A 26,437-nucleotide genomic window follows, 5' to 3' on the forward strand; every position below is an offset into this window, starting at 1 on the left:
CAACAAATGCAGTACAACAAATTCCATATTTTTTAGGAAGCTGGGTTAAGAGCGCTGGGTCTTGCTCATGTTCCCAACAGTGGCATGTTAGCAGACTAGAGTATTGAACCCACAACCCAGTGATCAATAACCAGTGCTCTAATCACTGCCCACAGTGATGACGAGACCCCGATGAGATTTGACCTTTTCACACCAGATTTACAAGGTCAGTGCTCTAATCCCAGAGTGATGGAGCCCCATTCTTCCAGGCCCCTTTAATACAGGCCTGAAAGGTCCCTGGCTGTGTTAGGTCATGCCCCGCTCTCCCCTGTGTATGAATTATTGGAGACACCCACGGATTTAATGGTTAAAGCTCTACTAAACATTTGAACAAGGTTAAAGTGGAGTATTCCTTTCAGTTGTCGCTAACAGGACCCATCTGAACACTCGTCTCAGGCCATTAGCATTGATACCGCTCTAATAGCTCTCTGGCTGGAGTTCATGGGTGACCGGGTTAGTAATAAATTTGGCCCCTGGGTTGCTGGAGCGCCTGCGAGGGATGATCATGGCCAGGGATAGAAAAATACACTTTATGGACAAAAGTATTGGGACACCTACACATTCCACCTAGAGGAACTTTTATGCCATCCCATTCTAACCCCATCAGCATTAATATGGAGGCCCCCCTTTGCAGCTCTAACAGCAGCAAGTCTGGAGCTCTGCAGTTATTGTGTCAGCAGAGAGTTGGAGACCCACCATCACATCTACAGTACACTCCTGATCCACCATCACATCTACAGTACACTCCTGACTGACCCACCATCACATCTACAGTACACTCCTGACTGACCCACCCTCACATCTACAGTATACTCTTGACCCACCATCACATCTACAGTACACTCCTGACCCACCATCACATATACAGTATGCTCCTGACCCACCATCACATCTACAGTACACTCCTGATCCACCATCACATCTACAGTACACTCCTGACCCACCATCACATCTACAGTACAATCCTGACTGACCTACCATCACATCATCAGTACACTCCTGACCCACCATCACATCTACAGAACACTCCTGATCCACCATCACATCTACAGTACACTCCTGATCCACCATCACATCTACAGTACACTCCTGACCCACCATCACATCTACAGTACACTCCTGACTGACCCACCATCACATCTACAGTACACTCCTGACCCACTATCACATCTACAGTACACTCCTGACCCACCATCACATCTACAGTACATTCCTGACCCACTATCACATCTACAGTACACTCCTGACCCACCATCACATCTACAGTACACTCCTGACCCACCATCACATCTACAGTACACTCCTGACCCACTATCACATCTACAGTACACTCCTGATCCACCATCACATCTACAGTTCACCCCTGACCCACCATCACATCTACAGTACACTCCTGACTGACCCACCATCACATCTACAGTACACTCCTGACTGACCCACCATCACATCTACAGTACACTCCTGACCCACCCGGGTCCAAAAAAACAGTTATGGGGTCTCTCATTGTTTATTTTCGTGGGTCTCAGCAACAGTAGCAGTGTGTAAAACTACCTCCACCATGTTTGGAAGCTGTACTTTAGCCTGGCTAGCTCTCACTTTGAGCTGAAGTTGACCTGCTTCTAAACTGTGCTCCATTACGCCACCAAGAGGAGATTCATATAATATAGAAAATAATTTTTGATTTTTTTGTGGCATTACCCAAATAACCTTTATTTTTTGAGTGTGGCAATGCAAAACATAACTGTTTAATATATGGATGCAGTTAAGGACAGATAAGGACACTCTCCACAGGTCCTGGATTAGACTTACATGTAGAATATTCTCGGCCTGCCTGCTGAAGCAGGTTACAGCTCTGTGTGCAGATACATGTGATCTGTCCAGCTTGATGAACAGATCAAGTTGAGAAGGAGAGGAAAAAAGAAAGCAATTTATCTAGAGTCAAATTAGATCAGTGTTTAGACATGATAGAGCACAAACGGCACGACGGTAAAAAGCTGGAGGCGCAGCGAAGCACCCATTTCTTCAGGGCTGTCTATAGATCAGCAGCATTGTTTGACTGAGCTGTGTATGTATGTGTGTCTGTGTGTGTGTGTGTGTTTGTGTGTTTGTAGTGCTTTGTAGTAAATCCAGAAAACCACTAACAGGTAAAAAGGGCTACTGAGCAGGACCAGTACATACATACACAACCATAATGGAGCATGTTATTATTATTATTATTATTATTATTACTGAAAAATCACTTTTGTGGGTAGAAGATGTTTATTTACTATATATATATATATATATATATATATATATATATATATATATATATATATATATATACAGTACTGCACAGAGGTTTCAGTCCCCTAACCCCATTCTTCTAAATTACACACATCTCTCAGCAGTGAGAGGGTTCTACTGCAGAAGCTCCAGATCTGATCAGAACAGATAAAGCAGGTGAACATAAATCCAGTAAAAAGGAGAAACAAGAGCTTCTCATTCTGAAGAGAGAAAGTAGTGAGATCTTGTTGGTGAGCTAGTCTGAAGAACAGAGCTCGGTTCCTCCAGGGTTCTCCTGGATGTCCCCCAGTCCAGCCAGCACAGCGTGGAGGATGTGTTCACCTCCATCAGCAGCGGCAGCAGCAGCAGCTCACCTGATTTACCATCATTAAGCCCTGATTTACCACCAAACCAGGTGCTGATCTGAGGAGAACTCTAAATAATACTAGACTCCATGAGGAGAACTTTGGAGATGTTCTAATGATGAACACAGTGATGGAGAACCACCACCACTTTCTGTAGGAGTGATATTATTAGTGATTATTCTAATATCAGCGTTTTACTGAGCAGATAAACACAGATGTATGGTCACTTTATCAGAAACCCATACTGCATTGCTCTACAAGTCTACTGAGACTGTAGTGTGTGGTAGAGTTGATGGTAGTCGGTGTTGGTATGAGTGTATCAGACATACGTAAAACCCCACTACACTGACATATCATACAAAAACAAATATGCGTGTGTGTGTGTGTGTGTGTGTCCCTACCGCTTGGTCGGAGTTTGCATATCTGAGGTGGAAGATTGATGGGAGCTGGAGTGCGTTGGACAGAAGCTATGCTGATGCTAATGCTAATGCTAATGCAGCATCCCCTTGGGTTATTTGTCTGCACGTGCCACAAGGACACATTTGCACATGTTCTGCATTATGAGCATGTGTGTATGTGTGTATGTGTGTGTGTGTGTGTGTGTGTGTGTGTGTCCTTGTATGTGATTGTGTTACTCTCTCTCTCTCAGTCTCTCTCTCGCTCTCTGTATATATATATATATATATATGGTGGAGGTGTGTATGAGTTTTGGGGGGGTGTAACACTATTATATGAAAATGTGTTTATTGAGGGGGGCTACAAAACTATTAAGTGAAAATAAGGTCAACACTGCATTACCATGGAAACACACTGGAGTGCAGGAGCTGCTCCATCTGCTTCAGTTTCTGACTGGAGCTCCACTCAGCAGCTGCTCAACCTCCATAAACTCACAACGCCGACCTTTTCTTTTCTTTTTTACTTTCCCAGATTTGACCAACCAGTCCTGAAGATTCTGCCAGTCCTGCAGATTTTACCAGATTTTACCCACCTCTTCTTGCACAGCTGACCAGCCTAAGCCTGTAGTTTTGACCCGACTATTCTTGCAGATTCGACCTGCTTATTCCCGCAGATTTGACCCGCCAATTCTTACAGATTTGACTCGTCAATTCTTACAGATTCGCCCCGCCAATTCTTACAGATTTGACTCGTCAATTCTTACAGATTCGACCCGCCAATTCTTACAGATTTGACTCGTCAATTCTTACAGATTCGACCTGCCAATTCTTGTAGATTCGACCCGCCAATTCTTGTAGATTCAACCCGCCAATTCTTACAGATTCGACCTGCCAATTCTTACAGATTTGACTCGTCAATTCGTACAGATTCGACCCACCAATTCTTACAGTTTCGACCCGCCAATTCTTGTAGATTCAACCCGCCAATTCTTACAGATTCGACCTGCCAATTCTTACAGATTTGACTCGTCAATTCGTACAGATTCGACCCACCAATTCTTACAGATTCGACCCGCCAATTCTTGTAGATTCAACCCACCAATTCTTACAGATTCGACCTGCCAATTCTTACAGATTTGACTCGTCAATTCGTACAGATTCGACCCACCAATTCTTACAGATTCGACCTGCCAATTCTTGTAGATTCAACCCGCCAATTCTTACAGATTCGACCTGCCAATTCTTACAGATTTGACCCACCAATTCTTACAGATTCGACCTGCCAATTCTTACAGATTTGACTCGTCAATTCTTACAGATTCGACCCACCAATTCTTACAGATTCGACCTGCCAATTCTTACAGATTCGACCCGCTTATTCTTGTAGATTCAACCCGCCCAATTCTTGCAGATTCGACCCGCCAACTCTTGTAGATTTGATCAGCCAATTCTTGTAGATCCACCTACTGGGTGGATTTGACCCAACTAGTCCTGCAGATATGACCCACTTTGCCCTGAGGATTCGACCCACTTTGCCCTGAGGATTCGACCCACCTATTCCTGTAGATTTTACCCTCTGGTCCGGCAGATATGACCCATCGGATCTGCAACAAGCCCGCGGCACATGTATATGAAGACAGCATGCCAAATACACTTCTGTTGAAAGTTGACCCCTTGGCTCTGACGGTCTCTGTTCTTTACAGGCTAATGGTGCTAATGAGGCCTTTTATGCATTGGAAGCTTGTCAAAAAGAGTTAGCAGATCATTAAGGAAGACCGGCCATGGGTTACTTTGTTCGGAAACTAAGCCCCTCTTTTTAAAAGCCTTATTGGCGTTCAGATACTGTCAGATACAGAGTCTTTATTATTTTTTTCATCCTGTGTGTCAGGATAACTTTACTACAGGCACTTTCATATATGAGAAAATCTTGGAATTGGTTCACACTTAAAAAAATTACAGAACACAAATAGAAATTTCACTGCTGTAACATATTCACAGTATTTTCTCTGTTGAAACAGCGCACCCTGGTGTTCATAAAGATAAATGTGTTAAGCACAGAACAAATTTACGAGATGCAGCAAGACATTCAGTGACCTTTTGCTTTCTCTGGGTGGGTAGAATAGTCCTCTATCATGCTCGCCAGCACAGGCATCTGTTAGCTAATGTAAGAGAATTAGTAGTTAGCATTCTCCTCCAAGCGTGTTGAGCTCCAGTGGTGTTGTGTTAGCAGCAGTTTGAGAAGATGTGGTGGAGCTCCATGTGTCTCGGAGTAAGGTTGTGCTAACCTTTACACTTCCAGAGTTCTAGATAGTGGGTGGGACTGGAAATGAGAATAAATTGGGGAGCAAATAGGGGGAAAATTCTCCTGATCTGACCTGCAGGGCGGCAGTGTTTCAGCTGAAAAAGCTGGAAGACCACACAAACAGCTCAATGTTAGAAAGGAAGTTACACTTGTAAGGCAGCACAGTTCCAGGGGCCTTAGGTTGTGGGTTCAATCCCTATGACAGTCAAAGTCCAGAGTGGAATCCAGTGTGTTTTCTCCCGCCTCCCATAAAATACATATGATAGGTGAATTGGCCATGCTAAATCACCCCTAGGTGAGAGGATGTGGGTGGACTGGCACCCTTTCCAGGGTATCCCTGCCTTGTGTCCAATGAAGCCTCCGGACCCACCATGACCCTGACCAGGAAGAAGTGGATAAAAACATGGACGGATGCTTCTCGTAGCCTTGTTGTTAAACTCCAACAATAATCTTTCCATGCAGATGAATTACAATTCCACTGCCCTCTATTGCGCCCCCAAGAGGTTGAAATGAATTCATGCTGCATCTGTAACTCTGTTTCAGTAGATGATGAAGTAGGGAGGTTTGTCCCCAATATTACACAGTGGTGGGTGGTGACCTTCATAACCCCACCCATTGCTCACTAAGCCCCGCCTTTGCACATTTATTATCCATAACCACTCAATGTGCATTTGTAAATTGTGCTAGGAGACCAGCAGATATTAAGGGGGGATCTAGCTCTAAGGTGGCGACACTCATTTGAATGCAGTGGCCAATAATAAACAATGTTACAGACCTATGATAAGATCGGTCAGTAAGCTAAATATGTTATCTCTGACCGCTTGACAAATTAAGGTTGGTCAGAATAAACAGGGCTGGACAGCACTCACACGTCTGATTAACATTCTGTGCAAAGATAAATACTAATGCACTCACATGATGCCATGACTTGCCCTGCTGTCAGGGGGGTTTGATAGAGGACGCTGTGTACTAGGAGACTGGAAGACAGCGAGTCCTCAGCATATAAAGCTGCACCAGATAGCTCAGGTGTTAGCTCATCACTCGAGCCATCCTCATCTGACATGACAACCTACCGCTTTAGCAGCCAGTGGCTAAAAGGGTTCTCTTGTTTATTAATGTAATATATTCATCTTTTCTCAGTTCTCAGACATGAATAGAACATTTTGTAAAAATCATATCAGTCGTTCACAAAGGAAAAACAAAGAGGAGTGCACTGAAAAGACAGAAAATAAAAATAACATTTTTATTTAAATACATAATAATAGAAAAATATTGTCTAATACTTTATGCCAAGCATTCCACCAACCTGGTGCTGCTGAAAGTAATGGACAATGTTTGGTATAAAGTAATGGACAATGTTTGGTATAAAGTAATGGACAATGTTTGGTTGAAGTAATGGACAATGTCTGGTACAAAGTAATGGACAATGTTTGGTATAAAGTAATGGACAATGTTTGGTTGAAGTAGAGGACAATGTTTGATATAAAGTAATGGACAATGTTTGGTTGAAGTAGAGGACAATGTTTGGTATACAGTAATGGACAATGTTTGGTATAAAGTAATGGACAATGTTTGGTATAAAGTAATGGACAATGTTTGGTATAAAGTAATGGACAATGTTTGGTTGAAGTAATGGAATATGTTTGGTATTAAGTAATGGACAATGTTTGGTTGAAGTAGAGGACAATGTTTGGTATACAGTAATGGACAATGTTTGGTTAACATAATGGACAATGTTTGGTATAAAGTAATGGACAATGTTTGGTTGAAGTAATGGACAATGTTTGGTATAAAATAATGGACAACGTTTGGTATAAAGTAATGGACAATGTTTGGTTGAAGTAATGGACAATGTTTGTTATAAAGTAATGGACAATGTTTGGTATAAAGTAATGAACAATGTTTGGTTGAAGTAATGGACAATGTTTGGTGTAAAGTAATGGACAATGTTTGGTATAAAGTAATGGACAATGTTTGGTATAAAGTAATGGACAATGTTTGGTATAAAGTAATGGATAATGTTTGGTTGAAGTATTGGACAATGTTTGGTATAAAGTAATGGACAATATTTGGTATAAAGTAATGGACAATGTTTGGTTGAAGTAATGGACAATGTTTGGTATAAAGTAATGGATAATGTTTGGTTGAAGTAATGGACAATGTTTGGTTGAAGTAATAGACAATGTTTGGTATAAAGTAATGGACAATGGTTAACATAATGGACAATGTTTGGTATAAAGTAATGGACAATGTTTGGTTGAAGTAATGGACAATGTTTGGTATAAAATAATGGGCAATGTTTGGTATAAAGTAATGGACAATGTTTGGTTGAAGTAACGGACAATGTTTGGTATAAAGTAATGGATAATGTTTGGTTGAAGTAATGGACAATGTTTGGTTGAAGTAATGGACAATGTTTGGTTGAAGTAATGGACCATGTTTGGTATAAAGTAATGGACAATGTTTGGTTGAAGTAATGGACAATGTTTGGTATAAAGTAATGAACAATGTTTGGTTGAAGTAATGGACAATGTTTGGTGTAAAGTAATGGACAATGTTTGGTTGAAGTAATGGACAATGTTTGGTATAAAGTAATGGACAATGTTTGGTATAAAGTAATGGACAATGTTTGGTATAAAGTAATGGACAATGTTTGGTATAAAGTAATGGATAATGTTTGGTTGAAGTATTGGACAATGTTTGGTATAAAGTAATGGACAATATTTGGTATAAAGTAATGGACAATGTTTGGTTGAAGTAATGGACAATGTTTGGTATAAAGTAATGGATAATGTTTGGTTGAAGTAATGGACAATGTTTGGTTGAAGTAATAGACAATGTTTGGTATAAAGTAATGGACAATGGTTAACATAATGGACAATGTTTGGTATAAAGTAATGGACAATGTTTGGTTGAAGTAATGGACAATGTTTGGTATAAAATAATGGGCAATGTTTGGTATAAAGTAATGGACAATGTTTGGTTGAAGTAACGGACAATGTTTGGTATAAAGTAATGGATAATGTTTGGTTGAAGTAATGGACAATGTTTGGTTGAAGTAATAGACAATGTTTGGTATAAAGTAATGGACAATGTTTGGTTGAAGTAATGGACAATGTTTGGTTGAAGTAATGGACAATGTTTGGTATAAAGTAATGGACAATGTTTGGTTGAAGTAATGGACAATGTTTGGTATAAAGTAATGGACAATGGTTAACATAATGGACAATGTTTGGTATAAAGTAATGGACAATGTTTGGTTGAAGTAATGGACAATGTTTGGTATAAAGTAATGGACAATGTTTGGTATAAAGTAATGGACAATGTTTGGTATAAAGTAATGGACAATGTTTGGTTGAAGTAATGGACACTATTCACATTTACATCACAAATGTAACCGGCCAATTCTTGCAGATGTAACCTGCCTACTCTTGCATATTTGACATGGCTATTCTTGCAGATTTGAGCTGCCTATTCTTGGACATTTAACCCACCTACTCTGTGGATTTGACCCTCTGGCAGATATGACCCATCGAATCTGCACCAAGCCAGTACAGGTAGCCATGTCTGGGATGTGGTTATTGTGGGTGTTAATGGTGTTTGGCAACCTGGTGGTGCTGAAAGTAGTGGACAATGTTTGGTATAAAGTAATGGACAATATTTTTCTATTATATTTTATTAATGTAATATATTCATATTTTCTCAGTTCTCTGATATGAATAGAACATTTTGTAAAAACAGTAATTTACAAAGGAAAAACAAAAAGGTGTGCATTGAAAAGACTTTATTATTATTATTTATTTTAATATAATGTAATAGAAAAAAATATTGTCCATTACTTTATACTAAACATTCCACCAACCTGGTGGTGATAGAAGTAAGTGTTTGGTATAAAGTAATGGACAATATGTTTCTATAATATTTTATTAATGTACTATATTCATATTCTCAATTTTGTAAAAAAAAAATCATATCAGTCATTCACAAAGGAAAAATGAAGAGGAGTGCATTGAAAAGACAGAAAATACTGAACATTTTTATTTAAATATAATATCACAGAAAAATATTGTCCATTACTTTCACCATCCCAGTCTTGGCTGCAGTTGAGAAAGGCTGCCTTTACTGACCATTTCATCACTGAAGGCTGTTCTGTTTTCTAGAATTCTTCAAACACAGTTTCCTCTCTCAGACCTCAAAGCAAGCTGCTGGTGTCTCCTTCCCAAGCTTTACTTCAACTTTACTTTTCACCACTATTTCTACCACTATAACTTCTGTGAAGCACTCTGAACTGTCATATACATAAAGCCTAGTATCATTAAGGATATCAGTCCTCTTGTTGTCTGATTTGCGTCTACTAACAGGGTATGAGTTTGACACCAAACCAACTCCAGAATGCTCTGACCGATTTGGGAATGATGGGCTTGTTTACACCTTTTTAATTTGACATATGTAGCAACTGTTCTTCATCCAGTTCTTTTGCATAGGAATGAATAACTTCTGCAGACCAAAGCTTGAGCACTCATCTCACAGGATAATACAACAATCACCTAGCAACACACTAGCAGCCTCTAGAGAGCCAATTGCAACATCCTAGCAACCACTTGGCAACATCCTTACAACTAGTTGGCAATACCCTAGCAACACCCTAGCAGCCTCTAGAAAGCCAATGACAACATCCTTGCAACCACTTGGCAACATCCTTACAACTAGTTGGCAGTATCCTAACAACACCCTAGCAGCCTCTAGAGAGCCATTGGCAACATCCTAGCAACCACTTGGCAACATCCTTACAACTAGTTGGCAGTATCCTAACAACACCCTAGCAGCCTCTAGAGAGCCATTGGCAACATCCTAGCAACCACTTGGCAACATCCTTACAACTTGTTGGCAATACCCTAGCAACACCCTAGCAGCCTCTAGAGAGCCAAAGGCAACCTCTTATCAACCACTTGGCAACATCCTTACAACTAGGTGGCAATACCCTGGAGCCAACAACACTGAAGCCAACTAGCAACATCTTAGCTACCCACTTGGGACATCATAGCAACACTCTAGCAAAAACTATACTAGGGAACAAACTAAAAAAAAAAAAAAAAATAGCATAGCAACCATCTAGCCACCTCATACCAACTTCCTGGTATGCTATAATTAATCCCCACTCCCCAATATCATAGAAGCTTCTAGCAACACCTTAGCAACATTCTGCCAACAACTTGGCACAACATAGCAACCACCTAACAGCCCTTTAAAGACTGAAACTGAAAACATATTCATTCACCTTTGCCTTTTAGGCCATTTACTCTACTGAACTCTACTAAACTTTTCCTTTTTTATGCTTTATACTCTTTAAATTGTGCTGTTGCTTTGTCCAGTGTTATAACTCTTATGTTCTTTGTTTAATTATGCGCTTAAATTTTTATTTAATTTATTCTCCTAAGCTCTATCAACTCCTTGTAGGGTATCCCAAAGATTGATTAACAGCTTAGAGGGTTCTGGAAATTACTCAGGAACATCTAAAGGCTCTCTAAAGCTTAAAATGTTGCTCCAGGGTAGATTAACGTAAAGGCTGTTTTTTTTTAAATTTTATTTGTAATTATATTTTTCTGTTTATGTAAATCACTTTGAACTGCCACTGTGAATAAAAGGTACTACACAAATAAACAAGCCTTGCTTTGCCTTATATAGACCACCTGGTACACCATGGAAACCACCTAGCGCCCCCCTACCAACCACCTGGAATAACATAACTCCCTTGGCAACATCACAACAACCACTCAGAACAGCATAGCAACCCTCTGCTAAATTATGGCAACCCCTTGGCTGCAGCGTTGGCATCATCTGAAGGAGCAAAGAAACTGCTTAGCAACCTTATAGCAACCATCTACTAGATGGCAATACAAAAGTTTAGTAGAGTTCAGTAGAGTAAATGGCCTAAAAGGAAAGGTGAATGAATATGTTTTCAGTCTGTCTTTAAAGGGCTGCTAGGTGGTTGCTATGCTGTGCTAAGTTGTTGGCAGAATGTTGCTAAGGTGTTGATAGAAGCTTCTATGATATTGAGGAGTGGGGATTAATTACCAGGAAGTTGGTATGAGGTGGCTAGATGGTTGCTATGGTTTTCTTTAGTTTTTTAGTTTGTTTGCTAGCATAGTTTTTGCTAGGTTGTTGCCATGGTGTCCCAGGTGGGTAGCTAAGATGTTACTAGTTGGCTCCAGTGTTGTTGCTAGGGTATTGCCAACTAGTTGTAAGGATGTTGCCAGGTGGTTGCTAGGATGTTGCAATTGGCTCTCTAGAGGCTGCTAGGGTGTTGCTAGGGTATTGCCAACTAGTTGTAAGGATGTTGCCAGGTGGTTGCTAGGATGTTGCCATTGGCTCTCTAGAGGCTGCTAGGGTGTTGCTAGGGTATTGCCAACTAGTTGTAAGGATGTTGCCAGGTGGTTGCTAGGATGTTGCCATTGGCTCTCTAGAGGCTGCTAGGGTGTTCCTAGGGTATTGCCAACTAGCTGTAAGGATGTTGCCAGGTGGTTGCTAGGATGTTGCCATTGGCTCTCTAGAGGCTGCTAGGGTGTTGCTAGGGTATTGCCAACTAGCTGTAAGGATGTTGCCAAGTGGTTGATAGGATGTTGTCATTGGATCTCGAGAGGCTGCTAGGGTGTTGCTAGGTTATTGCCAACTAGTAGATGGTTGCCACTAGTTGAAGAATACTGTGTTTTCTTTATGAAATACACTGAAGATTATTATTATTATTATTATTATTATGTACCGTAGTTGGTATTCTCTGGTTGTTAATTGCAGTGGGTTTAGTATTCTACTGCCCACACTAATTCCCTCTGTGGTCCTGCAATACTGACCCGTCACTTTCCCCTAACTTTTGCTTTAAGAGAATACGTTAGTGGACGAAGGTGGTGATGGTGATTTGCTGACTCATGCAGGTCACTTCACCCACACAGCTGAAGGGGCAGAGTTTCCTTACTTGGCCCTCTCTCCAGGCTTCTGTGGTGAGGAATCAGCCTGCCCACCACTTGACCTTCTTCATCAGTTCTCCTGCTCCTTGATGGATGATTGTTTGGCAGAGAGGCCCTCAGTGTAATTATGGTGCTCCTGCTAGATGGTGGCATTTAGCTGCTCCTGAAAGCACAATTTGCCTTTTCCTGGAGATGACGTTTGATTAAACCAAGAGTCGGAGCAAGGCGGCGAAGAGCTGCAGACTGTTTTTCCCCTTAAATCGACAGAAAAGTCGAATTTACACAGTTTCTCTCTTACCTTAAATGTACGAGCAAGCAAATCTAGCTTTACTGCATATTAAAATCATAACAGTCGTGACTGTAATCATTTTATGAGCCACAATCTAAATGGTAATGAGTTTGTCTTGACGCTCGGTGCATTCTGCTGAAGTCCACTGATGCTTTTAAGTAAAACAGAAGCAACGATGTTTCTGAGCTTTCCCTCAGAAGTAAACATGACTGGTTCCGGCTCAAAACGTTCAAACTGGCTGATTTACTGTGTTTACATCTAAAGCTTTTTCATTAAACATGCCGTTCTATTGGATCCACACTTCTTAGGAGACTCTGATACCTTGAAACGTTTGTGGACACCCCTTCTAATGAATGCATTCAACTATTTTAAGTATCACCCATTGTTGACACAGATGTGCAAATGCACACACAGCTTGTCTAGTCCCTGTAGAGAAGAAGTACTGCCAATAGAATTGGACTCTCTGGGCTAGAGGGGTATAAAGCCCCCCAGCATTGAGGAGCTGTGGAGCAGTGGAAGAGCTGTGTTCTCTGGAATGATGGTGGTGGAGCTCCATCCAGTACTTTTGGGATGAGTTTGGGATGATGAGGTGGGGTGGTGATCATCATCCAACATCCTGACCTCACCAACACTACTGTGGCTGAATGCAATCAAATCCTCACAGCAATGATCATCCAAATTCTAGTAGTAGATTCTAGTCTTCTTCTCTGGACAGTAGAGACAGTTACTCCAACAGAAGCAAGATCAACTCTTTTAATAGCCTTGATTTCAGAAGAAACACTGAACAATGAGTAGGTGTCCAAATACTTTTGTCCACATAGTGTATTTAAGGTGTTAATGACCTCATTAATGTTAACCATTAATAAACCCTTTCTAGGGGTATTTGGTTCCATCAGTCTGAAGAACCCTTTAACCAGGCACTGCTGCCTTTAGCAAAGAACCCTTGAAGAACCCAGGAGTGTAACAGCGAGTCATACAGTGTCAGACATTAGAGATGACTGACCACCTTTAGACATTCAGTTAGCACTGTGCTAATTGGTGTACACAAGCTTTGATTGCTTGTTAGCTACATTAGCCTAATAGCTTCACTGTAAAGAGAAAAAAGCTTAAAACTTTATCCACCAAACTTTGGGATAAAAGAGGAGGAAACTGGATTAGACTTTTTTCACCAAGCACTGGTGGCTCTGCTGAATTCCGTACACGGGAAAGCTCTTTCGGTTCCTGCTTTACTTAAAAGTGTCCTTGGACCTCAGCAGAACGTACAGAGAGCCAAGACAAACTCATTAGCATTTTGATTGCAGAGCATAAACTGGTTATCGCCTGACTCTTCTGTGTTTAGTACGAGAGTAAAGCAGGTCCTGAACGCCTTCCAGAGGCGCAGCAAACAGCAACTCCATCACATCATCTACAGCTGAGCAGAGACCAGGCTGGTTCAGCCTGCACACTAGGGGGCATGTCACTGTTAGCATATACCAGAGAGAGAGAGAGAGAGAGAGAGAGAGAGAGAGAGAGAGAGAGAGAGAGAGATAGAGACAGAGATAGAGACAGAGAGAGAGAGAGAGAGAGAGACTGGCAGAGGATGAAAGGGAGAGAGAGTAAGAGAAAGAGAGAGAGGAGGGGGAGAAGGAGAGGAAAGAGAGAGAGAGAGAGAGAGAGAGAGAGAGAGAGAGAGAGAGAGAGATTGATTGATTGATATAGTCCATGGACAAAAGTATTATTTGTTCTGAAAAAGGGTATTAAAAGAGCTGATCCTGCTTTTGTTGGTGTAACTGTCTCTACTGTCCAGAGAAGAAGACTTTCTACTAAATTTTGGAAGATGGAGCCCTGCTGTGAGGATTTGATTGCATTTAGCAACAAGAGTCAGTGAGGTTAAGATGTTGGATGGTCACCACGTCACCGTATCATCCCCAACTCATCCCAAAAGTACTGGATGAAGCTCCACCACCATCATTCCAGAGAACACAGCTCTTCCACTGCTTCCACTGCTGGGGGGCTTTATACCCCTCTAGCCCACTCCTGGCATTAGGCAGCATGGAGCCAATAGGGTCATGATGTAGATCTGCTCCAGAGAGTCCTATTCTATTGGCAGTACTTCTTTTCTACAGGGACTAGACCAGCTGTGTGTGCATGTGCATAGTGGCAGCGCATTAGTCTCTACAATGCTGACAGTTTGTTTCTAATAGAAATATGAAGAGTGAAGCTGATGAAAACACACATTTCCTCAGTCAGTGAGATCAGGAGGGTCCTCGTGAAGCTATCGGACAGAACAACAACCCACTTGTTTTGGTCATTGTATAACTCACGTTCTGAGGACTTCCCTGAGTTTCTAAAACGTGACAAACGTTTCAGACGAGCTGTAGAAAGAAAATATCCTCCTCTCATTGTTTCTCTCCTCCGTCTCTCCACATCCATCTCTCCACGTCCATCTCTCCACAGCCTGAGCTCCACAGCCTGAGCTCCACAGCCTGAGCTCCATTTATCTTGTTAAACAAGGTGTGGAGAGTGGAGGAGATAAAAGAGAGACAGAGACAGATAGAGAGACAGAAGGAGAAAAAGTAGAGAGGAAGTAAAAGACTGTTCAAGGAGAAAAGAGAGAGAGGGGGGGGCGAGAGAGAGAGAGAGTTGAGGTGTAAGGGTAATGAGTGGTGGCGTTTCTCCAGGTGCCAACAGTGGTCAGAAGAAGGTCAGTCAGGCCTGACGCTGATTGATACGAGTGTGATGTCAAACAGATGAGTGTCCAGGTGTGGATGACAGAAGCTCACAGAGAAGAGCTCCCATACCTCAGTAACCTTAGGTCACACCATCCTAACAACCAACCACACCAAAGCACCACTGGAACCACAGGTTCTTCACTACATTCCAGGAGAACCAGTGTGGAGCTCATGCTGTGGTGTTTTTGGTTGTTGCTGATGTTAGGTTGATACGGTTGTTGCTGTATTATTGATGGTGTTGCTGATGTTGTTCATATTGTAGTTCATGATGTTATTGATTGTATTGGTGTTGTTACTAGTGTTCCTGATTATGGTGTTCTTGTTGTTGGTGTTCTTGTTGTTGATGGTGTACTTGTTGGTGATGGTGTTCTTGTTGTTGATGGTGTTCTTGTTGGTGTTGGTGTTCTTGTTGGTGATGGTGTACTTGTTGGTGATGGTGTTCTTGTTGGTGTTGGTGTTCTTGTTGGTGATGGTGTACTTGTTGGTGATGGTGTTCTTGTTGGTTATGGTGTACTTGTTGGTGATGGTGTACTTGTTGGTGATGGTGTTCTTGTTGGTTATGGTGTTCTTGTTCGTGATGCTGTTCTATGTTAGTGTTCTTGTTGGTGATGGTGTTCTTGTTGTTGATGGTGTTCTTGTTGGTGTTGGTGTTCTTGTTGGTGATGGTGTACTTGTTGGTGATGGTGTTCTTGTTGGTGTTGGTGTTCTTGTTGGTGATGGTGTACTTGTTGGTGATGGTGTTCTTGTTGGTTATGGTGTTCTTGTTTGTGATGCTGTTCTTGTTGGTGTTCTTGTTGGTGGTGTTCTATGTTAGTGTTCTTGTTGGTGGTGGTGTTCTTGTTGATGGTGTTCTTGTTGGTGTTGGTGTTCTTGTTGGTGATGGTGTACTTGTTGGTGTTGGTGTTCTTGTTGGTGTTGGTGTTCTTGTTGGTGATGGTGTTCTTGTTGGTTATGGTGTTCTTGTTTGTGATGCTGTTCTTGTTGGTGTTCTTGTTGGTGGTGTTCTATGTTAGTGTTCTTGTTGGTGATGGTGTTCTTGTTGTTGATGGTGTTCTTGTTGGTGTTGGTGTTCTTGTTGGTGATGGTGTACTTGTTGGTGATGGTGTTCTTGTTGGTGTTGGAGTTCTTGTTGGTTATGGTGTTCTTGTTTGTGATGCTGTTCTTGTTGGTGTTCTTGTTGGTGGTGTTCTATGTTAGTGTTCTTGTTGGTGATGGTGTTCTTGTTGTTGATGGTGTTCTTGTTGGTGATGGTGTACTTGTTGGTGATGGTGTTCTTGTTGGTGTTGGTGTTCTTGTTGGTGATGGTGTACTTGTTGGTGATGGTGTTCTTGTTGGTTATGGTGTTCTTGTTTGTGATGCTGTTCTTGTTGGTGTTCTTGTTGGTGGTGTTCTATGTTAGTGTTCTTGTTGGTGATGGTGTTCTTGTTGGTGACGGTGTTCTTGTTGGTGTTCTTGTTATTAGTGCTATATGTTAGTGTTCTTGTTGGTGATGGTGTACTTGTTGGTGAAGTTGTTGTTGGTGATGGTGTTCTTGTTGTTGATGGTGTTCTTGTTACTGATGGTGTTCTCGTTGTTAGTGTTATATGTTAGTGTTCTTGTTGGTGATGGTGTTCTTGTTGTTGATGGTGTTCTTGTTGGTTATAGTGTTCTTGTTGGTTATAGTGTTCTTGTTGGTGTTGGTGTTCTTGTTTGTGATGCTGTTCTTGTTGGTGTTCTTGTTGGTGGTGTTCTTGTTTGTGATGCTGTTCTTGTTGGTGTTCTTGTTGGTGGTGTTCTATGTTAGTGTTCTTGTTGGTGATGGTGTTCTTGTTGGTGATGGTGTTCTTGTTGTTGATGGTGTTCTTGTTGGTGTTCTTGTTGGTGTTCTTGTTGTTGGTGTTTTTGTTGGTGTTGGTGTTCTTGTTGTTGATATTATTGTTGGTGTTCTTGTTGTTGGTGGTATTATTGTTATATTTGTGTTGGTGTTTCTATCGTTGAAGGTGGAATTGTGTTGTAATTGTTATTGGTGTTATCATCAATGTTCTTTGGGTTTTTATTATATTAGTGATTATATTTTGGTGGGGTTGCTGGATTAATTGTTGGTGGTGCTAGTGGTGTTGGTGTATGTAATGGTGTTGGTAGTGTTCTTGATTTTAGTGATGGTGGAAGTGTTGGTGGTGTTTTTGTTATTCTTGATAGTAATGAGGCTTTTGATGCTGTTACTAGTGGTAGTGGTTCTGCTTCGTTGACGTGTTCTTAATATTGTTCTTGTTGTTGTTGCTGGTGGGCTTGGTGATGTTTCTGTTAGTGGTGTTGTTGCTGCCTTAGCATTGATTGTATTGTTGTACTGTTGTTGGTGTTGTTGTTGGTGTTGTATTGTGATTGTTGATGGTATTCTTACTGATATTACTGATGGTGGAGTTGGTGGTGGTGTTTTAGGGTTATTGGTATTGTAGTGTGGACTTTGAGGATGTTATTGGTGATAGTGGTGTTGCTGATGTTGGTGTTCTTTTTGTTTTTGCTGTTGCTGGTGGTGTTGTATTGTAACTGGTGATGGAGAGGTTAGTGGTTTGGTGTCATTGGTAGTAGGGTTTGGGTTTTGATTTTAGTGGTGGTAGTGGCTAAAGATCATGTTCTTGTTGTGGATGGTGTTCTTGTTGGTGGTGTGGTTGGTTTCATTGTTGGTGATGGTTGTTGCCATATTTGTATTTTTGCTGTAATTGTTGTATTTTTGTCAGCTGCTTTGTTGGATATGTTGTAGCTTTGTATTGTTGTAATGTTGGTTTTGGTGGTGGTGTTCAGTTGAATTGTTTGTTGGTTGCAGTTGATGGTGTTTTGGTGTTAATGCTGACATTGGTGGAGTTGTAGGTGTTGGCGATTGTGATGTTGGAGGTGTTATTAGTGATGTTTTTGTTGTATCATCAGTGCTGTATTGAAAGTAGTGAGTAAGTTGGGTTGGTGGGGATGGTAGTGCTGTTGTTGGTGGTGCTGGAGATGACGTTAATGCTGGTGGTGTTACTGTGTTCTTAATGCTGGTGGTGGAATTGGTATTTTCTTGTTCTTCAGAGCTATAAATATGCACCCATGCTGAGGCGCTGGGAGTGTGAACGCTGTTTTCAGGCCAGTTTTATTTTTTCCATTACCAGACTGCCTGTTTCTAGCAGTTCTTGCTACGAGAGCTATTCTGAATCTGTGCAGCACAATGAGACTCTGACCCACAATATCCAGTCATGTCACGCTGGCCACCCGTTCTGACAGGAATGACTTATTAAATTCCGGACTGTTATAAACAGAGCCTGTTTTCCAGCCATCATCCTCCAATCCTGAGAGCTGGCAGATGCTGGACGTGACAATGGCCAAAAGAGAAAAAGACTGAAATAGCCCTCAAATTGTTGGCCTGGAGTGTAAGCCTGGCCCCCCCAGTGTAATTGCACATTGCAGGGCAGTCAGACTAGCGGCTAGTAGCTGGATGACGAGGTGCAGTCATGCTGAGGTGAATGCACGGACACATCAGATGCACCAGCCTGTGCAGGTCTTTTCTTTTTGGACACTCCTCTCTTATAGATCCTCCTTGAACACCAGTTCAGTTAGAGACTGTAGCTCAACTGCTGATGCCCTATGTGTGTTAGACATCCTCTAAACCATCCTCTCAACCTTCATCAGTGGTCAGTTTCTGACCTCAGAGACACTCTAGTCCAGATATTGTTGGACGGTGGACCCGGTCTCAACCTACCTTCAACACCACCACGTCAGCGTCACTGCTGTACAAGGTAGGGGCTGTACAAGGTGGAAGCACGAGGTTGGTGTTTCTAATAAAGTGGCCAGTGAGTGGAAGCACGAGGTAGGTGTTTCTAATAAAGTGGCCAGTGAGTGGAAACACAAGGTTGGTGTTTCTAATAAAGTGGCCAGTGAGTGGAAACACAAGGTAGGTGTTTCTAATAAAGTGGCCAGTGAGTGGAAGCACAAGGTTGGTGTTTCTAATAAAGTGGCCAGTGAGTGGAAACACAAGGTAGAGGTTTCTAATAAAGTGGCCAGTGAGTGGAAGCACAAGGTAGGTGTTTTTTAATAAAGTGGCCAGTGAGTGGAAACACAAGGTAGGTGTTTCTAATAAAGTGGCCAGTGAGTGGAAGCACAAGGTTGGTGTTTCTAATAAAGTGGCCAGTGAGTGGAAGCCCGAGGTGGGTGTTTCTAATAAAGTGGCCAGAGAGTGGAAACACAAGGTAGGTGTTTCTAATAAAGTGGCCAGTGAGTGGAAACACAAGGTAGGTGTTTCTAATAAAGTGGCCAGTGAGTGGAAGCACAAGATAGGTGTTTCTAATAAAGTGGCCAGTGAGTGGAAGCACAAGGTTGGTGTTTCTAATAAAGTGGCCAGTGAGTGGAAGCGCAGGGTGGCAGTAACAGTGTATGGCTGTATTCTAACTGCTTTCCAGAATGAAGCCCATCCCTCTTTCCAGCAGAAGGTTATTATGGTCTTCTGCTTCTATAATCTGGTGGTGTGAGTTATTTTAGAGAACACAGTGCAGCACTTCATTCTTGCTGCAGTACAGAATGCAGTTCATCAACTCTGCAGCTCTCACTTTCTCACTAGCTAACGGTTAATTATAGGCTTGTTTGGCCGTGGTTAAAATAGCCTCCGCGGCTGAATTGAGCAGAGATTGGAGGTTTTTACGGGCGCCAGGCTGCTGGGAGTGGGCGTCCTGACTGATGACAGTCAGTGCAGGTTTGTGGATGTGAAGCCCACGCAGTACCTGCTGGCCTTTTCCACACATTCAGCTGATGATCTGCAGCGGTGCGAGTCTCAGCAGACATGCAGGGTCGGGGTTTGCAGGGCTGCTCGGGTGTTGATCACGTCACTTTCTCTAGTGTTTCATTACCCAGAAGCGCAGAAACCGAGACACGTATCTCCGCCTTTCTATTTCCGGCTCCCTGAGTCCAGATTCAGCTGGAGAAGAAAAACCACACAGATCATTAATGCTACTCTTAATTAGTGGCGTGGATCTACTGTCCTCTGCCTTCTTCTCTTCCTAACCTTCATTATTCACTCATTCATCTTAATGCCTCTTACTTGCTATCTGAACTGTACAGCGCTATTCTGAATGACTCAGTGTCTACTATACATCCTTCACGAACCACTAATGAATCGATTCAGTATCCACTATGAATTACTCAAAATCTCATTCAATAATTAATTATTTATTCTCAGCTATTAACTATTCAGTATGCATTATCTATTATGAATTATTAAGCACCCACTATGAATTGTTTATTATTTGTGTCAATAATTTAGTACTTGCTGTGAATTAATTCATTATCCACAATGAATTGTTGAGGAACCATGGTGAATTATTCAGTATCTAATATGAATGATTCAGTATCATTAATGAATTATTTTGTATATATTATACTAAATATTAATTAATAATTAATTAACTTACACATTTAAATGAGTATCAGTTATGTACTACATGTTATTCAGTATGTCAATTAATTATTCATGATCAACTAAGAATTATTCAGTATCCACAATTAAATAAGTAATCGGTTCCTATTTTGAACATATTAAATAGATATTATATATTATTATTTATGTTATTATGATTATTATTTGTTATTATTATTATTATTATTATTATTATTATAAGTAACTGAACATGGTTTGAGTAAAGTGTGATGATTTAGACATACAGTTAGCATTATGCTAATTGGGCTACATAAGTCTTTCTTTGCTTGCATACATTAGCCTCACAGCTCCAGTGAATATGTGATGCATTTTTATTCATCATATCTATGATGCTGAGACTGCACAGACATAGTAGGCTGAGAGCCTGAAGATCCTGAGACGCAGACGTTGAGAAGAAGTTGGTTGTGAAAGAAAACTAAACGAAGAGGGTGAACAGATGGCCAGCGAGGTTTTAGTGCACAACTGCAGTTCACATCATAATCAGCCTTACATGAACTGCAGATCCACGCCACTGGTTCCGTGCCTCCCAGTATGGAGAAGATGCTTGGCCCATTAGGAGGAGATATCCATTAATGTAACTCAATATCATCCCTTCGCCATCAGCAACCAGAGTCAGAGAGAGCCCAATTGTCCATGCTCTCTATAGGTGGGTAGATGGCGCTCTCTCTCCTGGGTGTTGGGAGCGTTGCTAGTGCTAGGGGGTGCTATGAAAATATTTTATTAATTATTCAGTCTCCACTATGAATTATTCAAAATCTTTAATTAATTATTCACTATCCACTATGAATTATTCAAAATCTTTAATTAATTATTCACTATCCACTATGAATTATTCAGTATATACAAGTAATTATTCAGTCTCCACTATGAATTATTCGAAAATATTTTTATTAATATTCACTGCCATTCATATTCATTAATCAGTATCTACTAAGAATTATTAAAACAACTTTTTTTAATTATTCAGTCTACACTATGAATTATTCAAAATCTTTAATTAATTATTCAGTATCCACTATGGATTATTCAGTATATACAAATAATTATTCAGTATCTACTATGAATTATTTAGTATATACTATTATTATTCTGTGTACACAATTAATTACTAGATATCAATTATGGATTTTTCAGCAGGCACTATGGATTGTTTAGTATTTTTATTTGTATTTGTATATTTGTATTAATTATTTAGTACTGGACAGGGCTAACTGGCAGAACCAGTCTGGGAGAAAAAATAATATATGTATACGATCCAAAGCAAAGGTCAATAACAGGCGGACCATGGCCCAGGTCTGGACCCAGAGTCTGTCCTATCTGGACCTGGTCCTAAACACAATAAACTGTTGCCATTGTTTTACGTTTACAGAGCGTTTATTTAAATCTGTGTAGCTTTTCTAGCCTTTACAGCACAGATTTAGCAGTAAATATCACATGTGCCACTACTCAGCCAATCAGATGATGAGCACTGAAGTGACTGAAGTGAGGGTCAAACACACACACATAGTAGTTAATTTTATTAAGAATGTTATTTATAGAGCTTTTATTAAGAATCATATCCTCATGCACAGTGATTATGAACAGCAGTAATGACCGTATGATCCGAGGATCACTGGTTTGAGCCCCAGGTCAGCCAGCTGCCTGCCATCAGCAGCCGAAGCCTGAGAGAGCACAGTTAGCCTTGTTCTGTCTGGGTGGGTAGATGGCGCTCTCTCTCTTTCCACATCACTTCGGGGTGACGCTGGCCATCACAGGTGTTTACTAGCCGATGCATCAGAGCTGGGTACCCGGGACTTTCCTCAGAGCGGGTTGGTTGCCTGGTGATGTTGGTTGCATCGGTGGAAGTTCTAAAAGAGGTGGTGGCTGGTTGTGCATGTGTTGGAGGAAGCATGTGCCAGTCCTAATGAGTGGGCAATTGGCTAAAATTGGGTCTGAAAAAATAACAAAGCAGTAATGTTGAGCAGGATTGCCAGATTATTAAGTTATTAAGCTGCCATTTTTATTACAAACTTTATTTATTATCAAAGAATAGCCTCACCAGCTTGTACAGAATTCCTAGTGTGTGATAAGCCTAGCAGGGTTAAGGGGTAAGATTAGATTTTTTACTGAAATGAGAAAAGAACATTTATTAAATATAGTGTTTATGATTCATAACTCACAGTAAATACTGCTGAACTGTAATTGTACTGTAATTTGATTTGACGGACAGTTGTTGACTGTATAGTATAGCAGTATTGGTAGAGCTACTAGGCTACTTCAGTTTACAGGCTCTGGCACTGAAGACATTCGGAAGTTCTGGACCTTGGCTTGAGGAAGTGTTCTCTAACTGGACCTTACTGAAGTTTAATTACGTCCCTCTGCTCTGGAGTTATTACTGTATATTGCTGTAATGATAAACTGTAATAATTTAATCATATACAGTCATTAATTAAGGGCTTAATTAAATTAAACCCAGGGCAATTTTGTCGTTTTAATTTGAAGATTTTGTAGGTTATTTTAGCTGCTGTAAAGTTCTCAGTGACTGCAGTGAAACAGTATGGAGCTCATGCCATTTGAGGATGAGGAGTTGAGGTGTTGGGCCTATAGGGTTCAATAAGGGGGGTGCGGTGGGTGAGGGGAGTCAATGAGTCAACGAGTGCGGAATTATAACGGCTGTTTGATCTAGGTTCTAGATATTATAATTAACCAGGAAGCTCCACAGGGCTCCACCTTAAAACAGGGGGCAATGTTTGTTATGATGCTGCTTTCAGTTCCTCACAGCTGATCCAGCAGAGCTTCACTCGTCACACCAACCTCGTGCTTCCACTCACTGGCCACTTTATTAGAAACACCAACCTCGTGCTTCCACTCACTGGCCACTTTATTAGAAACACCAACCTCGTGCTTCCACTCACTGGCCACTTTATTAGAAACACCAACCTCGTGCTTCCACTCACCGGCCACTTTATTAGAAACACCTACCTTGTGCTTCCACTCACCGGCCACTTTATTAGAAACACCAACCTTGTGCTTTCACTCACTGGCCACTTTATTAGAAACACCTACCTTGTGCTTCCACTCACTGGCCACTTTATTAGAAACACCAACCTTGTGCTTCCACTCACTGGCCACTTTATTAGAAACACCTACCTTGTGCTTCCACTCACTGGCCACTTTATTAGAAACACCAACCTTGTGCTTTCACTCACTAGCCACTTTATTAGAAACACCTACCTTGTGCTTCCACTCACTGGCCACTTTATTAGAAACACCAACCTTGTGCTTCCACTCACTGGCCACTTTATTAGAAACACCTACCTTGTGCTTCCACTCACTGGCCACTTTATTAGAAACACCAACCTTGTGCTTCCACTCACTGGCCACTTTATTAGAAACACCTACCTTGTGCTTCCACTCACTGGCCACTTTATTAGAAACACCTACCTTGTGCTTCCACTCACTGGACACTGGTTGTTTCTGACCGTCTGCTCCTCTTTAACTTCATCAGTTCTTCAGTTAGTTACTCTCTCTCTCTCTCTCTCTTATTTTAATATTGTTGTTCATTTGAATATTAGCATTACCAGTGATATTGTACATATATTTATTTCACCAGTTCAAGGTCACTCTGCAGCTACTCCCTCCACAAATAAATAAATAATTAAATAAATGAATAAATAAATAAATGCTTTGCCAGAATGGCAGTGAGTCATTTTATCTCCATGTGTTTCTCTCCAGCCAATGAGAACCAAGTCTGATCACAAACAGTCCAATAATGACTGAGCACTCTGCTCTGATCTCCTCTACAGTACATCTCCTCTGTTTGACTCCACTGCTTCTCTTTAATCTCGCCCTACTTCTGTCCTAACTACCCTACCCTACCCTACCCTACCCAGCCCAGAGCAGGGTGGGTTCTCCAGTAGAGCTCTGGTTCCTCTCAGTGGTTCTTCATCATGCTTGTGGAGAGCTCCTCACGCTGTCTCCCTGAGCAACGCCTTCCTAGACAAACTGCTTTGGGACAATTACTGCTGAAGAAAGATCCACTCAACTACAACTGAACTGTGCTGAACTGCATGAGCTGGCCACTTTATTAGAAACACCTACCTCGTGCTTCTACTCACTGGCCACTTTATTAGAAACACCTACCTCGTGCTTCTACTCACTGGCCACTTTATTAGAAACACCCACTACCTCGTGCTTCCACTCACTGGCCACTTTATTAGAAACACCTACCTCGTGCTTCTACTCACTGGCCACTTTATTAGAAACACCCACTACCTCGTGCTTCCACTCACTGGCCACTTTATTAGAAACACCTACCTTGTGCTTCCACTCACTGGCCACTTTATTAGAAACACCTACCTCGTGCTTCCACTCACTGGCCACTTTATTAGAAACACCTACCTCGTGCTTCCACTCACTGGCCACTTTATTAGAAACAGGAAGGTGGAGCTACAGGCGGGTGAAGTGTAGGAGTTTGGCAGAGGTGAGGGTTGGTGTTTCTGTCCGTGGTGCTGAAACCTGGGTGAGGAGATCACTGTCAGGCTCTGGGGGTTCATCTGAGAGGGAGGAGAGACCACCAAAACAAGAGAAAGAGAGACAGGTGAGAGAAGAAGGGGGTGTGATAAAGAGAGGATCAGAAAGAAGAGAGAGAGAGATTGTGTGTATCATGTCTCTCTCTCTCTCTCACTGTCTCTCTCTCTCTCTCTCTCTCTGTCTCTCTCTCTCTCTCACTGTCTCTCTCTCTCTCTCTCTCACTGTCTCTCTCTCTCTCTGTCTCTCTCTCTCTCTCTCTCACTGTCTCTCTCTCTCTCTCTCACTCTCTCTCTCACTGTCTCTCTCTCTCTCTCACTGTCTCTCTCTCTCTCTCACTGTCTCATTCTCTCTCTCACTGTCTCTCTCTCTCACTGTCTCTCTCTCTCTCTCTCACTGTCTCTCTCTCTCTCTCACTCTCTCTCTCACTGTCTCTCTCTCTCTCTCTCACTGTCTCTCTGTCTCTCTCTCTGTCTCTCTCTCTCACTGTCTCTCTCTCTCTCTCTCACTCTCTCTCTCACTGTCTCTCTCTCTCTCTCTCACTCTCTCTCTCACTGTCTCTCTCTGTCTCTGTCTCTCTCTCTGACTGTCTCTCTCTGTCTCTCTCTCTCTCACTGTCTCTCTCTCACTGTCTCTCTCTCTCTCACTGTCTCTCTCTCTCTCTCACTGTCTCACTCTCTCTCTCACTGTCTCTCTCTCTCTCTCTCTCACTCTCTCTCTCACTGTCTCTCTCTCTCACTGTCTCTCTCTCTCTCTCTCACTGTCTCTCTCTCTCACTGTCTCTCTCTCTCTCTCTGTCTCTCTCTCTCACTTTCTCTCTCTCTCTCTCACTCTCTCTCTCACTGTCTCTCTCTCTGTCTCTCTCTCACTCTCTCTCTCACTGTCTCTCTGTCTCTGTCTCTCTCTCTGACTGTCTCTCTCTGTCTCTCTCTCTCTCTCACGGTCTCTCTCTCACTGTCTCTCTCTCTCTCACTGTCTCTCTCTCTCTCACTGTCTCACTCTCTCTCTCACTGTCTCTCTCTCTCTCTCACTGTCTCTCTCTCTCTCTCTCACTGTCTTACTCTCTCTCTCACTGTCTCTCTCTCTCTCTCTCTCTCTCTCTCACTGTCTCTGTCTCTCTCTCTCTGTCTCTCTCTCACTGTCTCTCTCTCTCTCTCACT

At 41.8% G+C, this 26,437-nt stretch overlaps 1 protein-coding gene across 1 annotated transcript in view; it reads left to right on the forward strand.

Annotated features, from left to right (window-relative positions):
* gabra6b (gamma-aminobutyric acid type A receptor subunit alpha6b) overlaps positions 1-14,032 on the forward strand; it is a 65,475-nt gene extending 51,443 nt beyond the window's left edge. The window contains exon 10 of the mRNA XM_072662470.1: positions 13,957-14,032. Within this exon, the coding sequence (XP_072518571.1) occupies positions 13,957-14,032 (76 nt within the window). The remainder of the gene's footprint in view (positions 1-13,956) is intronic.
* The last annotated feature ends 12,405 nt before the right edge of the window (positions 14,033-26,437 follow it).

Source organism: Salminus brasiliensis, chromosome 18, assembly GCF_030463535.1.
Source record: "Salminus brasiliensis chromosome 18, fSalBra1.hap2, whole genome shotgun sequence".
NCBI lineage: Eukaryota > Metazoa > Chordata > Actinopteri > Characiformes > Bryconidae > Salminus > Salminus brasiliensis.